The sequence below is a fragment of the Carcharodon carcharias genome, chromosome 7 (assembly GCF_017639515.1).
Source record: "Carcharodon carcharias isolate sCarCar2 chromosome 7, sCarCar2.pri, whole genome shotgun sequence".
NCBI classification, from domain to species: Eukaryota; Metazoa; Chordata; class Chondrichthyes; order Lamniformes; family Lamnidae; genus Carcharodon; species Carcharodon carcharias.
Window position 1 is genome coordinate 125,538,866 of NC_054473.1, and position 21,480 is coordinate 125,560,345.

The 21,480-nt window shown below is 42.5% G+C and overlaps 1 protein-coding gene across 10 annotated transcripts in view; it reads left to right on the forward strand.

Annotated features, from left to right (window-relative positions):
• The window catches only part of nlrc5 (NLR family, CARD domain containing 5), a 211,434-nt gene that overhangs the window by 126,619 nt on the left and 63,335 nt on the right, over positions 1 to 21,480 (forward strand). For all 10 annotated transcript variants that reach the window (XM_041191229.1, XM_041191236.1, XM_041191233.1 and 7 more), the window contains 13 exons: positions 267 to 356; positions 2,658 to 2,705; positions 4,388 to 4,483; positions 4,685 to 4,768; positions 5,981 to 6,064; positions 7,391 to 7,480; positions 8,931 to 8,975; positions 10,441 to 10,491; positions 10,571 to 10,654; positions 11,052 to 11,135; positions 14,076 to 14,165; positions 15,970 to 16,032; positions 18,582 to 18,665. In XM_041191229.1, coding sequence (XP_041047163.1) covers positions 267 to 356; positions 2,658 to 2,705; positions 4,388 to 4,483; positions 4,685 to 4,768; positions 5,981 to 6,064; positions 7,391 to 7,480; positions 8,931 to 8,975; positions 10,441 to 10,491; positions 10,571 to 10,654; positions 11,052 to 11,135; positions 14,076 to 14,165; positions 15,970 to 16,032; positions 18,582 to 18,665 — 993 coding nt within the window. The remainder of the gene's footprint in view (positions 1 to 266; positions 357 to 2,657; positions 2,706 to 4,387; positions 4,484 to 4,684; positions 4,769 to 5,980; positions 6,065 to 7,390; positions 7,481 to 8,930; positions 8,976 to 10,440; positions 10,492 to 10,570; positions 10,655 to 11,051; positions 11,136 to 14,075; positions 14,166 to 15,969; positions 16,033 to 18,581; positions 18,666 to 21,480) is intronic.

Consider the following 21,480-nt stretch of genomic DNA (forward strand, 5'->3'; position numbering starts at 1 on the left):
TAACAATTGGCTGCAGGTCATAGTGAGGCCTTTGATTAAAGAAAGGGGGGAGAACAGAAAAAGATAGTGTTGTTGCTTGGCAATTATTATTTAGATGTTAGTTCAAGATTTTGACCTTCTTGGGATGAATTGATGTCAGTTTTAAAAACTCTGTTAAAATATGCCTGGACAGATTTTTAATATCATTTTTAAAATGATAACCATAGCAGCTGTCTCTACAACAAGCCATGAACACAGTCCAAAGTAACTTTTTGTCTTCACTGCAGCATCAGCAATAATTTCAGCTCATTGGCTGGAGTCCTTTGCTTGGCTGGATGTCTGAACAGGTTCAAAGACATAACTGAGGTGACAATAAGGTAAGTTGAAAATGTTAATTGGGAGATTAATGATTTTTTTTTCAATGCAACTACAATTCACTCAAGAAAAAAATCTGTATTTTCTAACTTTAAAGCCGGTGTACATTAGGATGCTCGTCCATTGTCCAACCGTGAAGCTAAAATTGCCATGTGGGAGGAAGATGTTCTCAAAGGGGAGCTCCAAGAAAGCTTAAAGATATTTAGAAACAAAAAGAACCACTGAGAGAGAGAAAGCCATTTGTCCCATTCCTTCCATAGAGCGTGTATAATCTGCTCTACCGTAGACTTCATTTCATCACGTTTAACCCATAGAGAAAAAGAATGCCTTCTTTCTGATGATAATTCTAAAATCCAAGAAGCTGAGACCGGTCTTGTTTCACACAACCTTCACCCTGTACTTAACCACTTAACTCCATTCCTGACCAGAGCACACCTGCAATCCATTGTCAGAGTATGAAGTAAATAGCCACTACCAGATTTTAAATATAAATTGAAATCTCCTTCCGCACATGGCATCCCTGCTCTCATTTTATAAGTATACAGCCTTTGATTTTATGAATAACATTATCAGAATGCGCCCTGCCCTCCATGCAGCTGATGGTGGGAGTGTCAGGGAGCACTCTGAAGGTGTCATTCATAAAATCAAAGGCTGTATATCTACGGTGGAGTATGCAGATAGGTGGCAGATGAAGTTCAATGCAGAGAAGTGTGAGGTGATTCATTTTGATAGGAAGAACATGGGGAGACATTGGGTCGTAACCTTCAACTAGCATTGGAAAGTGCAGACCCACAGGAATTAGAAGAAAAAAATACCTACCTATCTGGTCTTGAAAATTACATTGACACTTCCATACGCCGGAGCTGCTTGGGGCCCTCATCGAAATACTCCTTGCAGGCCACTGCCAAGTCTAGCTCTAGTGTATTCAAGAAAGCCACGCCTCCATTGTTATAGAACTTGCTGCTATAAAGTGGGTAAATTTAAAGTGCCAGGGAAATTGACAGACATTGGGGATGGGGAAGGTTGGAAGGGTGTGGGTGTTGGAGGTCACGGGTGGTGGAGTGAGGTGGAGTTGGGAAGGGTTCCTCCTGATTGACAGTTGTAATATTTGTGGACAGATGCATAAACTGGCTTTCCAGCAAAGTTAGCCTGGCTGATTGAGGAAAACCCCCATTTGAATTAAAAACTTTTTTTTTTAATTCGTTCATGGGATGTGGGCATAGTAGGCTAGGCCAGTATTTATTGCCCATCCCTAATTGCCTTTATTCAAAGGGCATTTTAAGAGTCAACCACTTTGCTGTGGGTCTGGAATCACATGTAGGCCAGACCAGGTAAGGACAACAGATTTATTTCCCTAAAGGGCATTAGTGAATCAGATGGGTTTTTACGATAATCGACAATTGTTTCGTGGTCATCAGACCATTACCCTGGGTCTCTGGATTACTAGTCCAGTGACAATATCACTACACCACCGCCTCTCCTAAGGAGATAAATGTACTTTCCTTTTCAAGCAGCTCCACAAGCTGTTTAAAAAAAAAACAAATGTTAATATACAAAACACTCCCTTTGTTTTGTCATCAGAACAAATGAAGTTTACCGTCATACCCACACAATGTAAAGAAGTTTCAGGGGATAATTTTCTCATAATGGAGCAGAGGATGGGGGAGGAGCTCTAAAGCAGTTTTCAGCCTTGAATATCTCTATGATGATATACTGTTTGCTGTGTATACACAGATAGCATTGTGCTACTTCAGAGATTTAGAAAAAGATTAATGATTATGGTAATGCTGGGCCAGTTTATACCTCTGGGCAGCTGCAGTGAAGTCCCCACTACCAAGTTAACTGCATGCCCAGATCAGCAGAAGCACTTCAGTGCACCAATAAAATCTGTTTGCCCACTTAAAACTGTTAGTATCAGCTTTGATCACATTCTTGTCCAAATGGTGGTGTTGGGCACACTGCCACTTTAAAACACATAATGCCTAGATCACAAGCAGTGTGCAATCAGATGCTTTCATTTCAATTTTTATTTATTGATCATCCCTAGTTGCTCTGGAGAAGGTGATAGCGAGTCTTGAATGATTGCAGTCCTTGGGGTGAAGGTACTTCCATAGTGCTGTTAGGTGGGAAGTTCCAGTAGGTAGAGAGTTTGAGGATTTTTGACTCAGTGATAGTGAAGAAACTGGGATCTGTGTCCAAGTCAGAATTGTTGTAACTTGGAAGAGGAAAAGTTTGGAATAACATACTTTATTGCTGCTTTCATTTGATGTTTAAGAAACTTCATCTATTCATTTCTCTTTTAGTTTGGGGAAGAGTGGAAAAGGATTAATCAAGTTCCATGAAAAATACAGGTAATTCCACTATACTTTGAATTGACAGTACTTTCAAAAATAGTGTCTCATCACATCTGTCAAACAACTCACAGCACTTCGCTATACATGCTATGTGGGTGACTGCAACAGCCATTTTGCATTCTGTTTGATTCAACAAACAGCTTTTTATAATTAGTATTATAGTCACTTTGGAAGGATTATAAATGGGAAAGATGAGGGTTCTCTTCAGTTGTATTGTGAACAAACCAATGGCTCAGATTCACTAGAACGGGGTGTCTAGGACCTTGGTTAGTGACTTGGCCAGCAGTGTATCTCCTTAACCAATGAGATTTAATGATTGAGAATTGGACAGGAGAATGACAGGGATCAAAATCAAGTGAATTACAGTCACATCATATATCGAAAGAAAAATGAACTGAAAGAAAGTTTAAATTAAGAAGGAGTGAGAAAAAATACAGAAAGGAAAAGTAAAATGACATAACATCTAAATTTAACATTTTAAATATCTGTAAGAATAATTTACTACCTGTAGGAATGTTTAAAATTGTCCCTTTTTGGGCTGCAGAGGCTGAAGAACATTATGGAAACATAAATCTTGCCATTAAGAAGGTCTTTACACTGTTAAGTACAAGCCCCAACTCTCTGCCGTGAGTTTAATTTGGAATTAATGTGCAAATGCTGCAATTTCTTGAAACTCATGGGGAGAGTTTGCCAGTTTTGCGAGGCTAACAGCGAACCAAAGGGGAATATTTTCTTCACTACAAATTGCTGGAGGATTTATACTCTAATAAAGGTTTGCTCATTAAACATTTGTCATTAACACTCCAGGATGCCCACTACAACTTAACAAGGAATTTAAAACTCTGTGCAGCATTTTTCTTATATCATAAATTAATTGCTCCTCCATTGGTAGCTATGCCTTCAGCTGTGAAGGCCCTGAGCTTTGGAGTTCCCTCCCTGCCTCCCTACCTCTTTCCTCTTTCAAGATCTTCTTTCAAATCTACCTCTTTTCGACCAAGCTTCATCTGTACTAATACGTCCTTCTGTAGCTAGGTATCAGATTTTGCTTTATAACGCTCACATGAAGCACCTTTAGACATTTTGTTACGTTAAAGCTGCTTTGTATAAATACACCTTGTTATTGCTGTTTTATTATACTCTCAGAAGGTCACATTAACTGGGTGCTGTTTCTTTAACTATTAAACAGCTTGAGCGTATGGACTCTTCTGTAGGAACCATTAAATCCAATCTGATAGTTTGTCCTCAGTCACAATGGGCTGAATTATACAGGGCGCCATGGTCACTGTGCCCTAATTAAAAACTCAGGGGTGGGGTCAACGCAGGACAGGAATGGTGGCCCCGCAGCCATTTAATGCACTAGAGGCAGGCTGCCCCACGGCCACAGGTTGCCCGCCCCTCAGGGGCAGAAAGAACTTGCTGGGCTGGCTGCTTGGCATGGGCCTCTTACCACCGGTTAAACGTTCGCAGTGAAGGGACAAGGTCCTTAAGTGGACATCACGTTGACTGGATATTTGTAATGAATGGTCAATAATCAAATGATCCAAATGTCTTACTTTTTTCATCCATCCTCTGGGTATCCATCTTGTATGTTTCCTGTTCCACTTCACATCACTTTATGTTTATCCACCTGAAAATACATGGAGGAATTGCCAGATTATTTATTTTGTTTCAACTTTTAGATTTCAACAGGAACAAGAATTCGAAGAGCCATCAGAAATCTTGTCATTTGGAACTAAGTATGGATATAAGGATTTATGTGTGCCAAAGAAATTTAGGTATGAATATATTGTTAGAAAAAATGGCATTTAATTGCAGGTGTAAGATCTTTTTGAGGCATTTTAAGAATATTAGAAATTACTAATTTAAATCAGATCTACAAATACTTGTCAATGGCTCTAGAGGTTTAGAGTCTTTCATGTGTGCCATAGTTCTTTAATGCTTCATCCTTCAATGACATTTGGGACTTTGTGTTACAGACTTGAAGAATGTGAAATGGATGGGGAAACCATGAGAAATCTTTGCTTGATACTTGAACAGTGTTCTGGACTTACAGAGTTTGAGTGAGTACAAGATGGTGATGATAAGTAGGCTATAGAAAAGCCATTGGATGAAGCGACCCAAGGTCAAACACTTCTTTGCAAACAATTTGACAGCTGCAGTTAGTATTTCAGCTCTAGTTCATTGATGAAGTGTTATATTTGGGAAAATGAATAAGCAATCTGAGATGGAGCACATTGAGGCTAACTGATAATAGTGACTTGTATCAGAAGGTGAATTTGAAAAATCTTGCAAAAATGCTTGGCCTAACAGATTGGCTAGGAAACACAATTTTAAAACCTTCCTTTGGAACACAATGCTGACAGGGTCAAAGGGCACCTGGATGAGGTACCTGAAGATTGAAGACCCCCGCACCCCACACGCCCCCCTCCACCCCGCCGCCCCCCCCACCCCCCCCACCAACTCCCACCATCTCTCGCCTCTTCCCAGTAGTAACAGTCTGCCAGTGTGACTGAACCCTTTGGGAAGGCATGGGGAGAAAATATCAGTGCATATTCTACAACATCACTTAAGAACTAGACTCATGACCTTATTCCTGGAATGCAGTGTTGCTCATGGAACTAAATTTCCTCCAGTAATTGGCTTTGCACTAGGCGTATTTCATTATTTAAGATATTAGGCAGTCATTTGGAGAACTGGGCATTTATAAACTTGCTGCAGAATTGTTTTCAACGTTAGGAGTATATTGGTCTTCCAGCTGTGCTATCAAAATATCAAAAACTTACTGGTTGAGAAATAAAGCTCTCTGCACATGGTAAATGTCCATGCAAGGAGCCTCATAGAACTGAGCAGAGGAGTATGCTGCCCACAGTATTCCTTTGGTGTTCTGGTATCTATCATAAACTGTGTCTGTAAAACCGGTAGATGTAGTATATCAGCAGCCTAAACAGGCATCTGTACATTCTGAAAGCAAAATAATTGGTGAGTATGAACAACACCTAACTTGTTACATTCTCGGAGTCAATTGTCTGGAATTTCAGTGGGAGTCCTCCAATTTGCCAGTTTAACTTTAACAAAAAATTTGAGAAACAGAGTGGACAAGTAGAAGTGACCATTGATGCTGTTTCTCTATGGTTTCTGTGAAAGTTAACTTGCCCCATTTAAACTCCTGTATCATGATGCATTCAGACTTGTAAATACCTTTTAAGAATTGATTGAGGAACACCTCGCGTATAGTACTTATGAAGTTTGACCTGTACTCTTTCCATTTGCAGCTTGTCAAATAACGCACTGAGTGATGAGGTTATTGCAGAACTACTGAATCATCTACCAGACCTACATGACTTGAAGATTTTGAAGTAATCCATTCAATACCTCTTCTAAACTGTGATTTATTATTATAAACATATTACATTTAGACTGCTGAGAGCCTGGGAATTCTGTGCTCCCTGTAATTTATGAACTTGCACTCTGTAGTGTTGGTTAAATCTCCTAATATGGCAAGAACAGTGCTATGGAGGAGTAGCTTTATTACAAATAGAGTTAGTTGGAGACTTTCCAATTGAGGACCCACACTGCTCCTCCATAAAGTAATGCAAGCATTGTTTTACATGTTGAGTTTCAGTGGGTCATTTGAATCTGCATTTTACTGGAGTGGTTCAGTGGGTAACTCGCTTGCCTCTGAGCGAGAAGGCCCTGTGTTCAAGTCCTACTCCAGGACTTGTTGGCAATGAAAGTGCCCAGCCACTGATGTAGACAAGCCAGCATGTATTGGTGCTTGTCCCCAGCCTGGATAAATGGGGAGGGTTAGAGGCAGGAATGGCATCTGTCTGTAAAACGTCCTGCCAAACCTAAACAAGAATGACAGTTGATGTGATTAACCAACATTGTGGTGATTCCAAGCAACATGGGAAAAGGTGAAAGAGGAAGGAAGGACTTGAATCTGCCCTTTAATGTGTGTTAATGGGGAAATGGACTGATACAGCTCTGTGATATTTTGTTGCAGGTGTTTGTATTTGTTGGCCTGAATTTTCCCGTCGGCAATTAGGGGGCGGGGCCCGCTCACCAACGGGAAAATAACGCGGGATGACGTCAGGAGCCCCAGTGGGCTTCTGATAATACCGCCAGTGGATGAGGTTTCATGTCCGTTTTTAAAAAGTCTAATAAAGTTGGTCATTTTTATTAACATGTCCCATCTTGTGTGACATTGTCACATGAGGGGGACATGGTAATAATTTTTTAATTTTTCTATTTTTTGACTTTTCTTACCTGTCACTAATCTCCCTGAGACAGGACTTTGCCTCAGAGAGCAGTGCACTCTTTCACATGCATGCGTGAAAGAGTGCACTTTGACAGCTAGGGAATCACTCCCCCACCCCCCGCTGCTGAGCCGGTGGGGCCCACCCGCCATCCATGAGCAAAACTCTGTCCATTATCTTTGCTGTGATATCTATACCGTACAGCACAGCTGTATACTATAACATGGCAGCACTGTTGGCAAAATACTTGGCTGAAAACTACCTTTCTCAGACTGAAACATTTTGAGATTTTCTTAGCCAGTTGAAGATGGCAAGGTAGCATGTAGAAGGGTAGCCTGTCTCTTTTACCAACTAACGTGCTTTATGTTCACACCAGAAAAATTCAATTGTTGATTTTTGCCTTTCTCCACCCCTTCCACCTCGCAGCATTACAGATAACATTATTTCACCAGACGCTATCCTTTTGCTGGCTAATTCTCTGAACATCTGTGAAAATGTTCTGGAAGTAGAAGTGAGGTAAGTGCAGCGAGATCTTGTGTTGAAATATTGGGGGAGCTTCAGGACAAAGAGGAGTGGAAACTGAGTCATGAAACAACTTCATCCGCTTTCCAGTACCTGTCAACACTTCCAGAATTTTCTGGGAGGCAGTAAGAGCAGGAGGGTCTCCTGGTCAGCCATGTTTGATGCAGAGTGGCACCCCACAAGCTATGTTCTCTGGTGATAGGCTGACAACCGGCTCCAGGGAAAATTAGCCATGGAGACATAAGCACCTGCTTTGTCTGCCTCATGCACCACTAGGCATGGAAAAAGAAAAGAAGAATGGTACAGGAAAATTAAGGGGAGTTAAAGTGTATTCTTTAAAAAAAACCTTCAGCAGCAACAGCACCACCATGAATATTTTCATCAGTCTGTCTCTGGGAAATTTGTCAAGGTCAGAGCAGGGTCACATCACTGAGAGAAAGCCCTGTCCTGATGCACTTCTGATCAGGCCCCCATCATGAAGGAAGATATTGGCTTTCAGAACCATTGCATGTCGCTTTGAGTATGATGAGATTGTTTGAAGTGCTGCTGTTACCTAGTCCTACCTGGGTAGGAGTTATGTGCCCTGAACACAAGAAGAAATGAGACAAATGAGCAGTTACCCTTTTTAGAGGTGAAGTTGAAGGATAATTGTTCATCAGAACACTTGGGAGTTCCCTGCTTTCCTTTCAATTGAGCGTCATGGGGCATTTAACATTTACCTGAGCTATAGGAATAGGCCAGACCACAGTTTTTAGTGTTTGATTCAAAAGATGGCACTTGCAGTGATGCCAGTCTCTTTGCTGAGCTAAACCTCTTCCCTATTCTTCTGTATCTTTTCTGCAACAATGACAATCACTTGCAAGATCACAGGTGCTCCTTCATAATACAGTGTCAACCTCAGTCAGGCACATAACCCAAAGGAGCAAAAACACAATGCTTTGTTTAGACCTTGAACCAATACAAAGAAAGCAGTAAGTTTACTTTTGTACTAGCCCCTAACTGACCAAGCAGTCAGAAATACTTCTGATGGAGTAAAAAACCTTTGTGATGAGCCAAAGTTTTCAATAAAGAGGTTTGCCAAGCCTTTTTCCCCTCATACCACTGAGTACAAGCCAGCGACAAGATCTTCTCTGGTCACTCTTTGTTGGGTCTGTGTAAGGGGCCTTAAAAAGAATAGCCCAGGAATTCTGTTGTGTTACTGGCGGTCTCCCATAGTAACTCCAGCAGTAGACTGATGGAAACTCTAGGGATACAGCTCAGAACAGGGGAGATTAGTCTAAATCCTGTGGGCTTTCAGGGCCAGAAAGTTTATAATGAAACATGAGTGTCCTTCTTAATAATCCAACCCCTCCCCTCCCTAGCCAAGCTACAAAGCCCTACAGACTCTCCACAGTATAACAGAGAGGAGCAAAATCTTAACGTGTTAGCTTGTTTTCTGTTACAGAGCGAGTGGGAGAGCCTCAATAAGCCTGATGAAGAAAGCTTACAGGTAATATCTTCTTAATATTTTCCTATTCCTTCAGTTGCTTAGGCCCCAAGTTCTGGAATTCCCTCCCTACGCTTCTCTGCCTCTGTCATTTTCACCATTTAAGACACTTTTTAAAAAACCTACCTTTATCCAAGATTTTGGTCACCTGACCCAATATCTCACATGTCCTTTGGTGTCATACTTTGTTTTATAAGCACCTTAGAGTGTTCCATTATGTTAAAGGAGCTATATAAATACAAGTTTTTGTCGTTGTGTCATATTCCTGTTTTGCATTGCATCTGCATTACCTGTAAGCTGACACAATTCCATGCCATCACACAGGACTATTTATTTTTCTGTGGTATCTAAAGGTGAGAATTTACATTGCTGCTGGGATTGTCCGGTCCCACCAAAAGTCAATGGGCTTTTGGCAGGGCCGCCGAACCTCCCGCAGCATGTCACATCATGACGGGGCCTGAAGGATGGCTGGGGCCATGTTTTTTTCAGAGTTAAGCTATCAGAGTTGGCAGCAATACTGTTAAAAGTATTAGTTTTTAAAAGCAATGGTCTCCCATATGTCCTCTGCTTTGCAGACATTTCCACTGCAATCAGGGTGAAAATTGATGATAGAATATAGTGCAGACCAGGTAAAGATATGGTCCAACCAGTGTAAATATTTTGCCATTTGTTTTCCCACAGCAGCATAGGGCCAGAGTGGATATTAAAAATATGCTGGTGGTGGAGAACTTGCTGTTACCTCTTCTGAATTTCTGACCCTCAGTGTTTTGTAGGGTGAGATCACATTGGGCAGCATTTTCTGGTCGGCGAGCGGAGGCAGGCCCCACTCGCTGACACATAAAATGACGCGCGGTGATGTTGGGCGGGCGTCCAAATTCACCGTTTGTCATTTAAAGTTTCATTTTGGCGGGCGCGCAACCTATTAAGGCCTGTTCAAAACTATTTAAGACCGCTAAATGAGCTGCTCATCCAATCTTAAGGTTGGCGGGCAGGCAAAGAGCCCTGGTGGCCTTCACGTTTTTCATGAAAGCTCATCCATGGGCGGGATGAAGCTTCATGAAGTATTTTAAAATTCAGTTAAAAAGATTTTAAAAATTCATGTGACATGTTTTAAAAGTTTTTTTTTCCTTTATTATTTAAATTTAAAAGTCTTAAACTGGTCTCCCTGAGGCACCTCTGCATGTGAAAGAGCGCAGTCCCGACTCAGAGAAATCCTCCTCCCCCCCCACCTCCCGCATAGGGAGTGCTCAGTGCTTCCGGGCAAGTGTCATGCTGGGCGGGCCTTAATTGGCTCGCCCACGTAAAATGGCGGCACACAGACTTCGTGGGTTCATGCTCGCTCCCACCTGCTCCCACACAACCCCTCCGACGGGGGCGGGGAAGTTCAGCCCATTGTTGCAGTATTAGTAATCACCCCGCTTGTGTGAGTTCATTTGTTCCGCTGTTAATGCTCCTCCTTTTTTTGCAGACTTGAAGATAATGGGAAAAAAACAAAACCTCCTTGCTCACGGATTCTCAGGTAATCCTTTGTCTTGTTCCATCGGGCGATGATTTAATTCACTAGGCTGAAAAATGAACATTATCTCTTGTTTTCAAAGTCTGAAGGAGTGTAACCTGGGCAAAAGGAGTGTGGAAAAACTATTCGGGATTCTCGAATGTTGCAAGGACCTGACTGAGCTAGAGTAAGTACATTGTTCACCAAAGCTATGTCTGATTAACTGAAGCACAATGTTAGACTGGCACAGTTTAGTTACCCCAGTTAACGTCTGTTTATATACCTAGATACCACTTTGGGGAGTGGGTGCTCATTAACTGGCTTACAAGACACAATTGTCAACATTCTTTGCATAACCTGAAGGTTGTGTGTCCAATTTAAATGGTGCAGAGAGCAGAATAGCTGTTTGTTTGATGCTCGGGTGTAAACAGGCAAACTGCCAGTATTGAATGTAAAAGTTTGATCTCAATCTCCCCAGGACGTCATACTTTAAGGGAGTATTATAAATAGCCTTACCAAATGCTGATGTGATTTATGTTGTCCTCCCATGTGAAGTAAAGTCAGTTTTATTGATCATTCTTCAGCCTGTCATGCAATTTACTTGGAGATGAAGAGTTGCAGTGTCTGCGGGATTTCTTACCAAAGCTGCATGTTTTAAAACTAATTGAGTGAGTATCTGCCTTTATTATGCTGAAAACAATAGAATCTCAAAATTAGAGCGTATTTCAACAAAGGATTAAACCATTTTCCTTTTCCACCTTCAAGTTTGATGGCAGTTACATAACTGGAGTGAAATTGAAATTACAGCTATTGACATTACAGCTATTGCAATGTAAGAGAACAATGATCACTGAAAACTGGCCAGGATTTTCAGGCCCCGACACTGGCAAGCGTCTTGCCTGTGGCGACGCTGCCCACGACAACGCTGCCCACGACAACGCTGCCCACGACGACGTTGCCCACGGCGACGCTGCCCACGGCGATGCTGCCCGTGATGATGCTGCCCACGGCGACACTGCCCGCGATGATGCTCACCAATGTCGGGGCCTGGCGGGCATTAGAGAAAGCATCCATGGGCAGGATGAGGTTTTATGTAGGTTTTTAAATTTTTAGTAAAATTGTCTATGAAAGTGATGGACATGTCTCAACTCATGTGATAGTGTCACATGAGGAGACATGTCAGGGAAATTTATATCTTCTATTCTTAAAATTTTTTCAGAAAGGAGCCAATCTCCTTGAGGCAGCACTTAGCCTCAGGGAGATGAGCGCGCTCTTTCACGTGCATGCATGAAAGAGCACACTTTCGGCTCAGGGAATCCCCTCCCTCTCCCGCACAGGGAGCGGATAGTGCTTCTGTGCGGACGTCATGTTGGGTGGGCCTTAAATGGTGGCGCGCCCCCGATTGGGGGCACCGATTGGAAGTGCACCTCCTAAATTTCCCCCTGTTCTGCCCATAAAACTGGCAAAGTAGGTCGGCTCTCCACTGTAGCTGGCATACCCTGTTGGCGCTGCTGTCTGTAGATGCTGCACACCGTGGTCCCAGACCTTTGTGGGCACAGCCCACCCTCTGTCATCCCAGCCCTTCTTCCATCGTCCCAGCCCACCCTCCGTCGTCCCAGCCTACCCTCTGTCATCCCAGCCCACCCTCTGTCATCCCAGCCCTTCTTCCATCGTCCCAGCCCACCCTCCATCATCCCAGCCCACCCTCTGTCGTCCCAGCACCCCCCCGTCGTCCCAGCCCACCCTCTGTCGTCCCAGCACCCCCCCATTGTCCCAGCCCACCCTCTGTCATCCCAGCCCTTCTTCCATCGTCCCAGCCCACCCTCCATCATCCCAGCCCACCCTCTGTCATCCCAGCAACCCCCCGTCGTCCCAGCCTACCCTCTGTCATCCCAGCCCACCCTCTGTCATCCCAGCCCACCCTCTGTCATCCCAGCCCTTCTTCCATCGTCCCAGCCCACCCTCTGTCATCCCAGCCCACCCTCTGTCATCCCAGCCCTTCTTCCATCGTCCCAGCCCACCCTCTGTCATCCCAGCCCACCCTCTGTCGTCCCAGCACCCCCCGTCGTCCCAGCCCACCCTCTGTCATCCCAGCCCTTCTTCCATCGTCCCAGCCCACCCTCTGTCGTCCCAGCACCCCCCCGTTGTCCCAGCCCACCCTCTGTCATCCCGGCCCACCCTCCGTCATCGCAGCCGTCCCTCCGTTGTCCCAGCCCTCCCTCCATCATCCCAGCCCACCATCCATTGTCACAGCCCACCCTCTGTCATCCCAACCTTCCCTCCATCAGCCCAGCCTTCCCTCCCTTTGTCGACCCTTCCTGCTGTAAATACTACTGTCATAGGCCCAGCCCTCTGGTAGGCCCACCCCGCTGTGGACACTATCCACTGTAGATGCTACCCACTGTAGACCCTGTAATTAATGGAAATGAATGTAGGGCAGGCAATCTGCAATGTCAGTTTTACACCAGAGGGAAAATAAAAATATACCCAAGTGTTTCCTCCCTGACCATTCCAACAAGCATAATGGAAATGGTCAGCAAATGGATCCTACTTAGCAAGTGCTACAACTGTCATTAATGAGTGCTGCAAATTATTACTTCTAGAACTACAGACATAATATAATTTGGGCCTTCCCTATGGAAACAAAGGGCAGAATTTTGCTCTTGATGGGTGGGCGGGCCCCACCGGTTCAGCGGCAGGCGGACAGCCGACCCCGCCGCCGAAGCAGGGCCCATCGCCATTTTGAGTGGGCTGGCCAATTAAGGCCCGTCCAGTGGGCCGCCCAACGGGAAGCGCTATGAGGGGGGTGGGGGCGACTCCCCCAACTGTCAAAGTGTGCTCTTTCGCGCATGCGTGTGAAAGAGCGCACAGCTCCCTGAGGCAAAGTTCTGTCTCAGGGAGATTACTGACAGTCTAAAAAGCTTTAAAAATAGAAAAATAAAAAAATTATTAACAGATCCCCCTCATGTGACATTGTCATATGAGATGGGACATGTTAATAAGAAGCACAGAAACTTTATTAAAGTTTTTAAAAACGGACATAAAACCTCATCCCACCGGTGGATGAGGTTTCATGTATTATCAGAAGCCCACTGGGGCTCCTGGCCTGCCCGCCAGCCTTAAGGTTGGACAGGTGGAGCCTTCAATCATCTTAATTATTCTGTCAATGGCCTCAATTGGCCATTGATAGGTCGGTGGGGGTACAGCTGATTTCGCTGTCCGCCCGCCTTCCTCAATATATAAATGGACCGGATGATGTCGGGGGTTCCTCCAACGTCATCCTGCTTCAGTGAGCGGGCCCCTCCCCCAACTCGCCTACAGGAAAATTCTGGCCAAAGGGCAGAATTTTATGCCAGCGGGATTTTATGGTCCCACTGATGTCAATGGAATTTTGAATGGCTCGCCACATTTTGCAGCCCCCATCATGACAGGAGCTTAAAATTCCACCCCATCTGTGTATTTTTACAGTTTGTTTTCAACATACTTGATGAAAGAAATTGGATTAGCTGTATAAAGTATCAGCTTTCCTTCCTTGTTATTTATAGCCTACAGAGTAAGACTGCTTAATTTTGCTGAAACCTGTGTTTTATGTCTTTTCGGCTCCATAGTGTTAGCAACAACAGAATCTCACCTGCTGCTGCTCTGTACCTGGTGGAATCTCTCAATACTTGCAGCAGTGTGGTGGAGGTTGAAGTGAGGTAAGCACACAGTAATCATTCCTTTAATTTTCTCTGGAGGCTGTGCTCCCTGCAACAGATAAAAATGTCCTTTTAGGACCTGGCAATACATTTGAACGATTCAGATCTGCTACAAATATGGTTTGCTCATGAGATCTCTACAGTTGATTACAAAATAGCTTCTGGGATGTCGGATGTCATGTCTAGGCATCATGAATGTGAGAGAGTCTGATTGGGCCAACATTCCTGCCTGTCATTTTTATATGTCTATAAACATACATCATGTAGAAAAGCATAAATATGTAGATTGGCATAAACCTGACAGGTGGCTTTCATTGTCAGCAAATGTCAGTTGATGTGCATAGGAACAGGTAACAATAAATATCTGTCTAGTATAAAAGGGCGCTATTTAATTAGGCCAATGGAACTCTGACATTGGGTAAACCCAGCTTCACAGGATACATGTCCTATTAAAATGGCAACATAAAAGGGCCCTATTTTGCACAGAGATGCCTGACAGGAGCACAGTCAAGTGCTTCCTTAACGGCCCATTAGTGAAAGCCAAGAAGGAACAGGAATTGGATATGATTGTTAATCCTCCAAAAGCATCAGACAAAGTGAGTGCTGGGATGTACCTGCAGGGCATTGGTCTATAGGTGAGAACAAATTATAGTGGCATGTACAGCAAATTTACCCTCTGACCCTCCAGCTTAATCGAGAGCCCACCTGGCACCCTTAATTGGATAGGGAACCTGTCTCCATGCCAGTTAAGGAGGTGCCCTAGTCAAAATCCCAAGTGACTATTTCTGCCTGGGGGTGGGGGGTGGTGAGGGGGCAGGTTCAGGACCCAGAAACAGTCCTGGCTCCTCTTTCCTGCTCACTAAATTATGAAGAAACCTTCAAGTGACTGAACTCAGTTTCCTCTAAGGAAAATGCTTGAGGAGAAACTTAATATGGATCATCAAAATCATGAAATGTATGGATTAAGTAAACAAACTGTTTAACTTGGACAATGAGCCCAGTACTAGAGAACACAATTGGACAATGTAAATGTGTAGAGTGAGATTGGAAATTGCTGAAAATAGCCAACAGGTCAGTTAGTATTTGCAAAGGGAAAAGACAACTTATGGTTTAGCACTGAGGTCCTTCATTTATAACTGAATTGTGAGGAGAGGTCTCCCCAGAAATGTTCCTTTTGTCAGGTACTGATCAACCTGCAGCACATTCTTGGCATTTCCTGTTCTATTGCTTGGCTCTTCTGAGCTACTCTTCAAAGGCCATGTGGTCAAAATTGACTGATCTTCCCATGCATTAGGGTTGATGGATCTTCAAGAAGACGCAGTTAATTTGCCATGAAAGATTGCATAGGAACTGCAATTAAAATTGGTTTAGAAATTCCAATGAATACACAATGAATAGGGCATTCAGCAAATATTGGAGAGCCTATATAATGTAAAATCACTGCTGTCTCACAGTAACATGGCACTGGATTAACCATATGGTGAGCCTTGGATTTCTAAGCCACATAACTGGGTGAGACTATTGTGATAATCAAGAATTGTTTAAAGGACCAGAGGGTAGGAAAGTCTGGCTCATTCCATTAGAAATCCACATAATGGCAGTAATTTAGTCCATCAGCACTCTGTACAATAAAGGGAATGGGCAGGTGATTGAATGATCAGATACTAAACTTGTTTCAAATTCTGTTAGGGTTTAGGCTGTGCCTGTCTGAGGTCAGCTGTTATAGCAACTCTTACATCCAATTTCGTAGTAGAGTCTTTTTAACATGGATATGTTTGTTTCATCTTTTCATTTGTTTGCATAGCTTGTCTTCACATGGAAGGTCCCTTATAAAGTTTGCAAAGAGATGTGAAAATAAAGTGTGTAGGTGAGTGAGTTCTTTTGTGTCTTTTTATTGTGACATCATCATATTTGTAGTTCTAAATGATTAGATCTCAAAATGGCATATAGTCTCACTAAATGAGATTTATCTGAACTGGATTTTGATCCTTAGGCTCAGGATAAGCCACAAGCCACGTGGCTAGTTGGAAATTGCATTTTTGCATTGCAATTATGATTATTGACTGATTGCATTTCTGATTAGTAAATAACTAATGAGTAACAGACATAGTTGTTAGGCATGTGATCACAATACTCACACTTGCATGTTTTTTTTTCATATGTCCTTTTATATTTTGTGCACTTTTTAGCAAAATTGTAAGACAAATAAGCAGAATGTGCAAGCTTTCTTTAATATTGTGAACGCTTTGGCCAGGATTTTCAGCTCGGCGTGCGGGCACGCCCGACATGCCCAAGCGTGAAATAGCGCGCGATGACTTCGGGGGAGCATCCCGATGACATCATGCACTCGCACAATATTTCGGTTGGCAGGCATGCGCAAGAGTCAGCAGCGCGCCTGCCAACAATTAAGAGGCCTACTAAGTCCCCTAAGCAGGTAAGAAAGTAGAACATTTTGCTGCCCGTCCAACCTTACATTTAGCAGGTGGGCGAATAGGCCAGGCAGCCTTTGCATTTTTTGCAAAACATCATCCACAAGCAAGATGAGGTTTCCAACAGTAAATAAAAAAGCAACAGCATTTTTTTAAATTGATTTTTAACACGTCCCTCTTCATCTGACTGAGTCACATGTGGGGACATGTTTATATTAATTGTAGATTCCTCATTTTTCATTTTCAAAATCTTCAATTCCCTGAGGCAGCTCTGTGCCTTCAGGGAGCTTTCACTGAGCAAACTTCAGTGCTCGTGCTCCTCCCACGCCCACCCTGGCAGCTCTGAGGCTCTCAGCGTGTGTTTCACACTGACTCACCATTAATTGGCCAGCCATCATGAAATCGCAGTCGGTGCCTGATCTCGGGCGGCGGACTGTTTCACGGCTGCTCCCAAGCCTGCCTGCCCAACAAGGGGAAAACCCTGCCCTTTTATTTCCTTGGTTACCACACATAGAGAAGTGTGAGGTCATACATTTAGGGAGGTCAAACAGTTACAGGGATTACAAAATAAATGGGAATATACTAAGAGGGGTAAATGAAGTGAGAGATCTTAGCGTATAAGTACACAAGTCACTGAAAGCAGCAGTTCAAATAGACAAGGTTGTAAAGAAGGCATATGGAATGCTCTCCTTCATTGGCAGAGGTATAGAATATAAAAGTAAGGATATAATGTTGGAATTTATTAAAACACTGTTGAAGCCACAACTGGAGTATTGTGTGCAGTTCTGGTCACCACATTACAGGAAGGACGTAATAGCTCTGGAGAGAGTGCAGAGGAGGTTTGACAAGATTGTTGCCAGGGTTAGAAAAGTGTAGCTACAAGGAGAGATTGGATGGGTTGGGGTTATTTTCCTTAGAACAAAGAAGGCTGAGAGGTGACTTGACTGAGGTGTACAAAATTATCAGGGGAATAGATAGAGTGGACAGGATAAAATTGTTTTCCTTGATGGAGAATTCTAGAACCAGGGGACATAGATTCAAGATAAGTGGCAGAAGGTGTAGGGGGGACATGAGGAAGAACTTTTTTACGCAGAGGGTAATGGGTGTCTGGAATTTGCTACACAAGTTGGTGGTAGAGGCAGAAACTTTAAACTCTTTTAAAAAGTAACTGGATCTGCACCTAAAGTGCTGTAAACTGCAGGGCTATGGGCCAGGTGCAGGAAGGTGGGATCAGAAAGGGCACCTGGGTGTCCTTGGGCTGGCATGTTCAAGATGGGCCAAATGGCCTCCTTCTGTGCTATAACTTTTCTATGGTTCTATGGTGATGGATGTTATTAAACAAATGTAAACATGTGATGCACATTGACCTGGATTGCGCGAGTATATTAAGATGTTTTCTACTAAAATTAGTAAATGTTTCTAAAGTGGTTTCGCCGCAACTACACTTGTGGCTAGACAGTTTTGTCTGCATATTTCCATTGGAGGCTCACTGCATAAGTGCTGGCACCCTCACCAAAATGGCATTCAGACATATGCGCCTGGGCCACGGGTGCCATTTTGAACCTCTAAGTTCTCAAAAAAAAAGCACTATGGATCTGAATTTTGCACCCAATCTATCAATGTATTTCATAACTAGGGATCATGTTTATCTGGGGTTATGAAATTATTTACTTCACTATCTTCATTTACCTATGTTTAAATTATTTTGTCCTATTTTATATGAATTCCTGTTCTCCCACTTAGGTGTTGTTTTTTTCTTGCCAGCTTTCAGTTCCTGCTATTTCATGATTCCTGCTAATTCTTGATTGCTATCTTTCCTGCTTAATTTCCTTTGTAATTTGATGCTTGCTGTTTAGTTAATATTCTGCAGAATCAGTAATCTTTCAATTTTTCGTTAAGTTTTACACATCCTAGGGACTAGTGAATACAGAACTCTTTTTGATAATATTGATGTGTATTATCTCTTTTCTTCATGGGTTGTTTGCAGTGTGAAGGAATGCAGATTTAAAGAGGAAGAGCTGTTGAAATTCTTCTCAATTATTGAATGGTGCAGCCATCTGACAGAACTGAAGTAAGTACAGTTTCCCTATAAGATGTTGCCTTATTTCAGTGGTGCTCAACCCTTGCACCTCTTGTCACACTGCAGCAAACCACGATTTGACCCATTGCAGTAGTGTGTCCTCATACTGAGGACAATGGTGCCCATAAATTAGAAGGCATTTGTTCATTCTAGATGAATGTTAAATATATATTAATTGTGTTTAATTGTATGAAGGGTATGGCATTAACTCTGGATTCATTTGAGCCTCCTATAAATAGATACAGACTAAAACTGTGGTTGTTGAGTTAAGAAGTGTATGTTTGTAATGTGTAACTCTATAAATAGTGTAAAAGTGTGTAAAGTTTAGCTCCAGTTCTATCCTCCAGCACTGGCTTTCTGGAATAGAACATGGTAGCAGAGGATGATTGCCTCAAGGTGAAGGTTGGAAACAAAGAAAATAAATGACAGAAGACTACAATTTGAGAAGCTATTGTGAAAAATGGGAAAAGAACAAATGTAAATTGTTGGGGTATGATTACCCTCTGATGTCCTTAGAGTATGAACCATATGACCAGTGGGAAAATTAAGTAGATATGGGAACATGGATTACATCCCTACAAAGAGGAAAGAGGGCCTGGTCTTGTTTTGTCGTTTCCTACTGAATTAACATCAGCAAAAAATGTTATGAGCTGGCTGCCCTTCAGTTGGATAGTGATGAAGGTTTGGACCTTCTGTTAGAATTCTTAAACTAAATTGACAAGAAAGATGATCTGTTAAATGCCTTGTTCAGGGGGCATCTAAGAGTCAGCCAGACCAGGTAAGAACAGCTGATTTCTTTCCCTGAAGGGCATTAGTGAACCAGATGGATTTTTTACAACAATTGACAATGGTTTCATGGTCATCATTAGACTTTTAATTCCAGATTTTTATTGAATTCAAATTCCACCATCTGCTGTGGCAGGATTCAAACCCATGTGCCCAGAGCCTTATTCTGGGTCTCTGGATTATCAGTCCAGTGACAATTCCGCAATGCCACTGCCTCCCCAAAAAACACCATTAGCAGATCTAGCTATTACAGCAGAAGGCAGAATTAGAAGAGCAATAACAAGTAAATGAATCCCAGGAATGCTGAAGGAACAGTTTATAGGTGCTTCAGCTGTGACTCAAAGTATCCTCATGTGATTAACTGCCCAAAGTAGGGAAGTGGGACCCTTGAAATGAAACATGATGCAGAGAATTCTGAGGAACATCACGAAGATATGAAGAATCTGAACAAATTTTACTGGTCGCAAGGAGTTTTCATACCATGATGAATGTGTTAGTTGGGGACTCGTTTAACTATGCAATATTAGATGGTGCTTGTACTTTGACAATATGTACAACAGATTGGCTAAAATGTTACCATGATTCATTAAGTAGTGAGGATCAATGCAAGGTTAAGGAATATAAATGCAAGGTTAAGGAATATAAGAGTACTACTTACTTTAGGTTTGGTGATGGCAACACATAGAAGACACTAAAGAAAGTTGTAATTCCACATAAGTTAGGTGAAGTACAGGTGTAGCCTTTAGTGAGGTGCCTGTGCTTTTAATAAACCTTCTGTGAAAAAAGCACAAATGAAACTCGGCATGCAGCATGATGAGCATGATAATTATTTTCGGAAAGTTGGTGGATCTGCAGTTTACCTGTCGTGACATTATTGTATATCCCCTTAACAAAACCCCAGATGTTTCTCAGAGCGTAAGACAAGTATTAATGGCATCAGGTATAAAAAATAGGAAATGAAAAAAATTTGTCTTAAAATTACATAGATTTTTTGCTCACCCTATTTGTCAAAGTTTAAAAATCCCGCTAAAAGATGCGGATGGGGTTGATGAAGGGTATATGAGACTAATAGAAGAGATTAGTGAGAAATATGATTTTTTTTAAAAAAAAGTATCAGAGGACACTGCCTCATCCAATTCAAAGCCTTCCATTGCCTGATAACTTTAACAAGGTAATTGCCATGGATCTAAAGATTTGGGACAAAGACAAAAATACTTCTATTCTACATTTAAAACCTGGTGCCCAAATTTAGTCTTTCTGCAACAATACTTGGTAAGGACAAAAAGATTATTATAGGCAAGATCGTGGAGAAATGAATAGGGGCTTGACTTGGAGAACGAGCAAAGTTGCTGACTGATAGCAGAGGGGAATTTTCCAATAGCAAGTTCAGAGACGTATGAACATCATAGTTCTGAATACCATTGCAAAAAGTCCTTTCAGCAATGGACTCTGTGAAAGACATCATGCAATGGAATGCTGCATGAAATTTTAGTTGATTAACCAAACTACAAGTTGACAGCTGGCCTGGCATGGGCAGTTCAGATAAAGAATTCACTCCAGATGGCTGGAGGGCATAGTCGCTATGAACTGACCTATGGGAAAAGTCCCAAATTGCCTTCTGTTCTGAGTGATGATCCTCCTATGCCAGGAGGTACTTCAATTAGTTCAATTTTTTCTGCATGCTTGAATGCCTTACACACATGTAGATGGGCTTTCATCAAGGCTGAGGTCTTGGTGAAAATTCAGAGGGCACTGAGGCATCATATAAGACCACCTGAGACTTCAATTCAGGAGATTTAATATACAATACAAGAGAGGGTCATAAGAAATGGAAAGGCCCAGGTTTGGTAATGATGGCAAGACAATACTTATCAAACATGACAATCAAACTGTTAAGATTCATTCATTGCAATTAATCAGAATTAATTTTAAAACCTTACATAAGAACACAAGAAATATGAGCAGGATTAGGCCTTTGGCCTCTTGAGTCTGCTTCGCCATTCACTAAGGTCATGGCTGA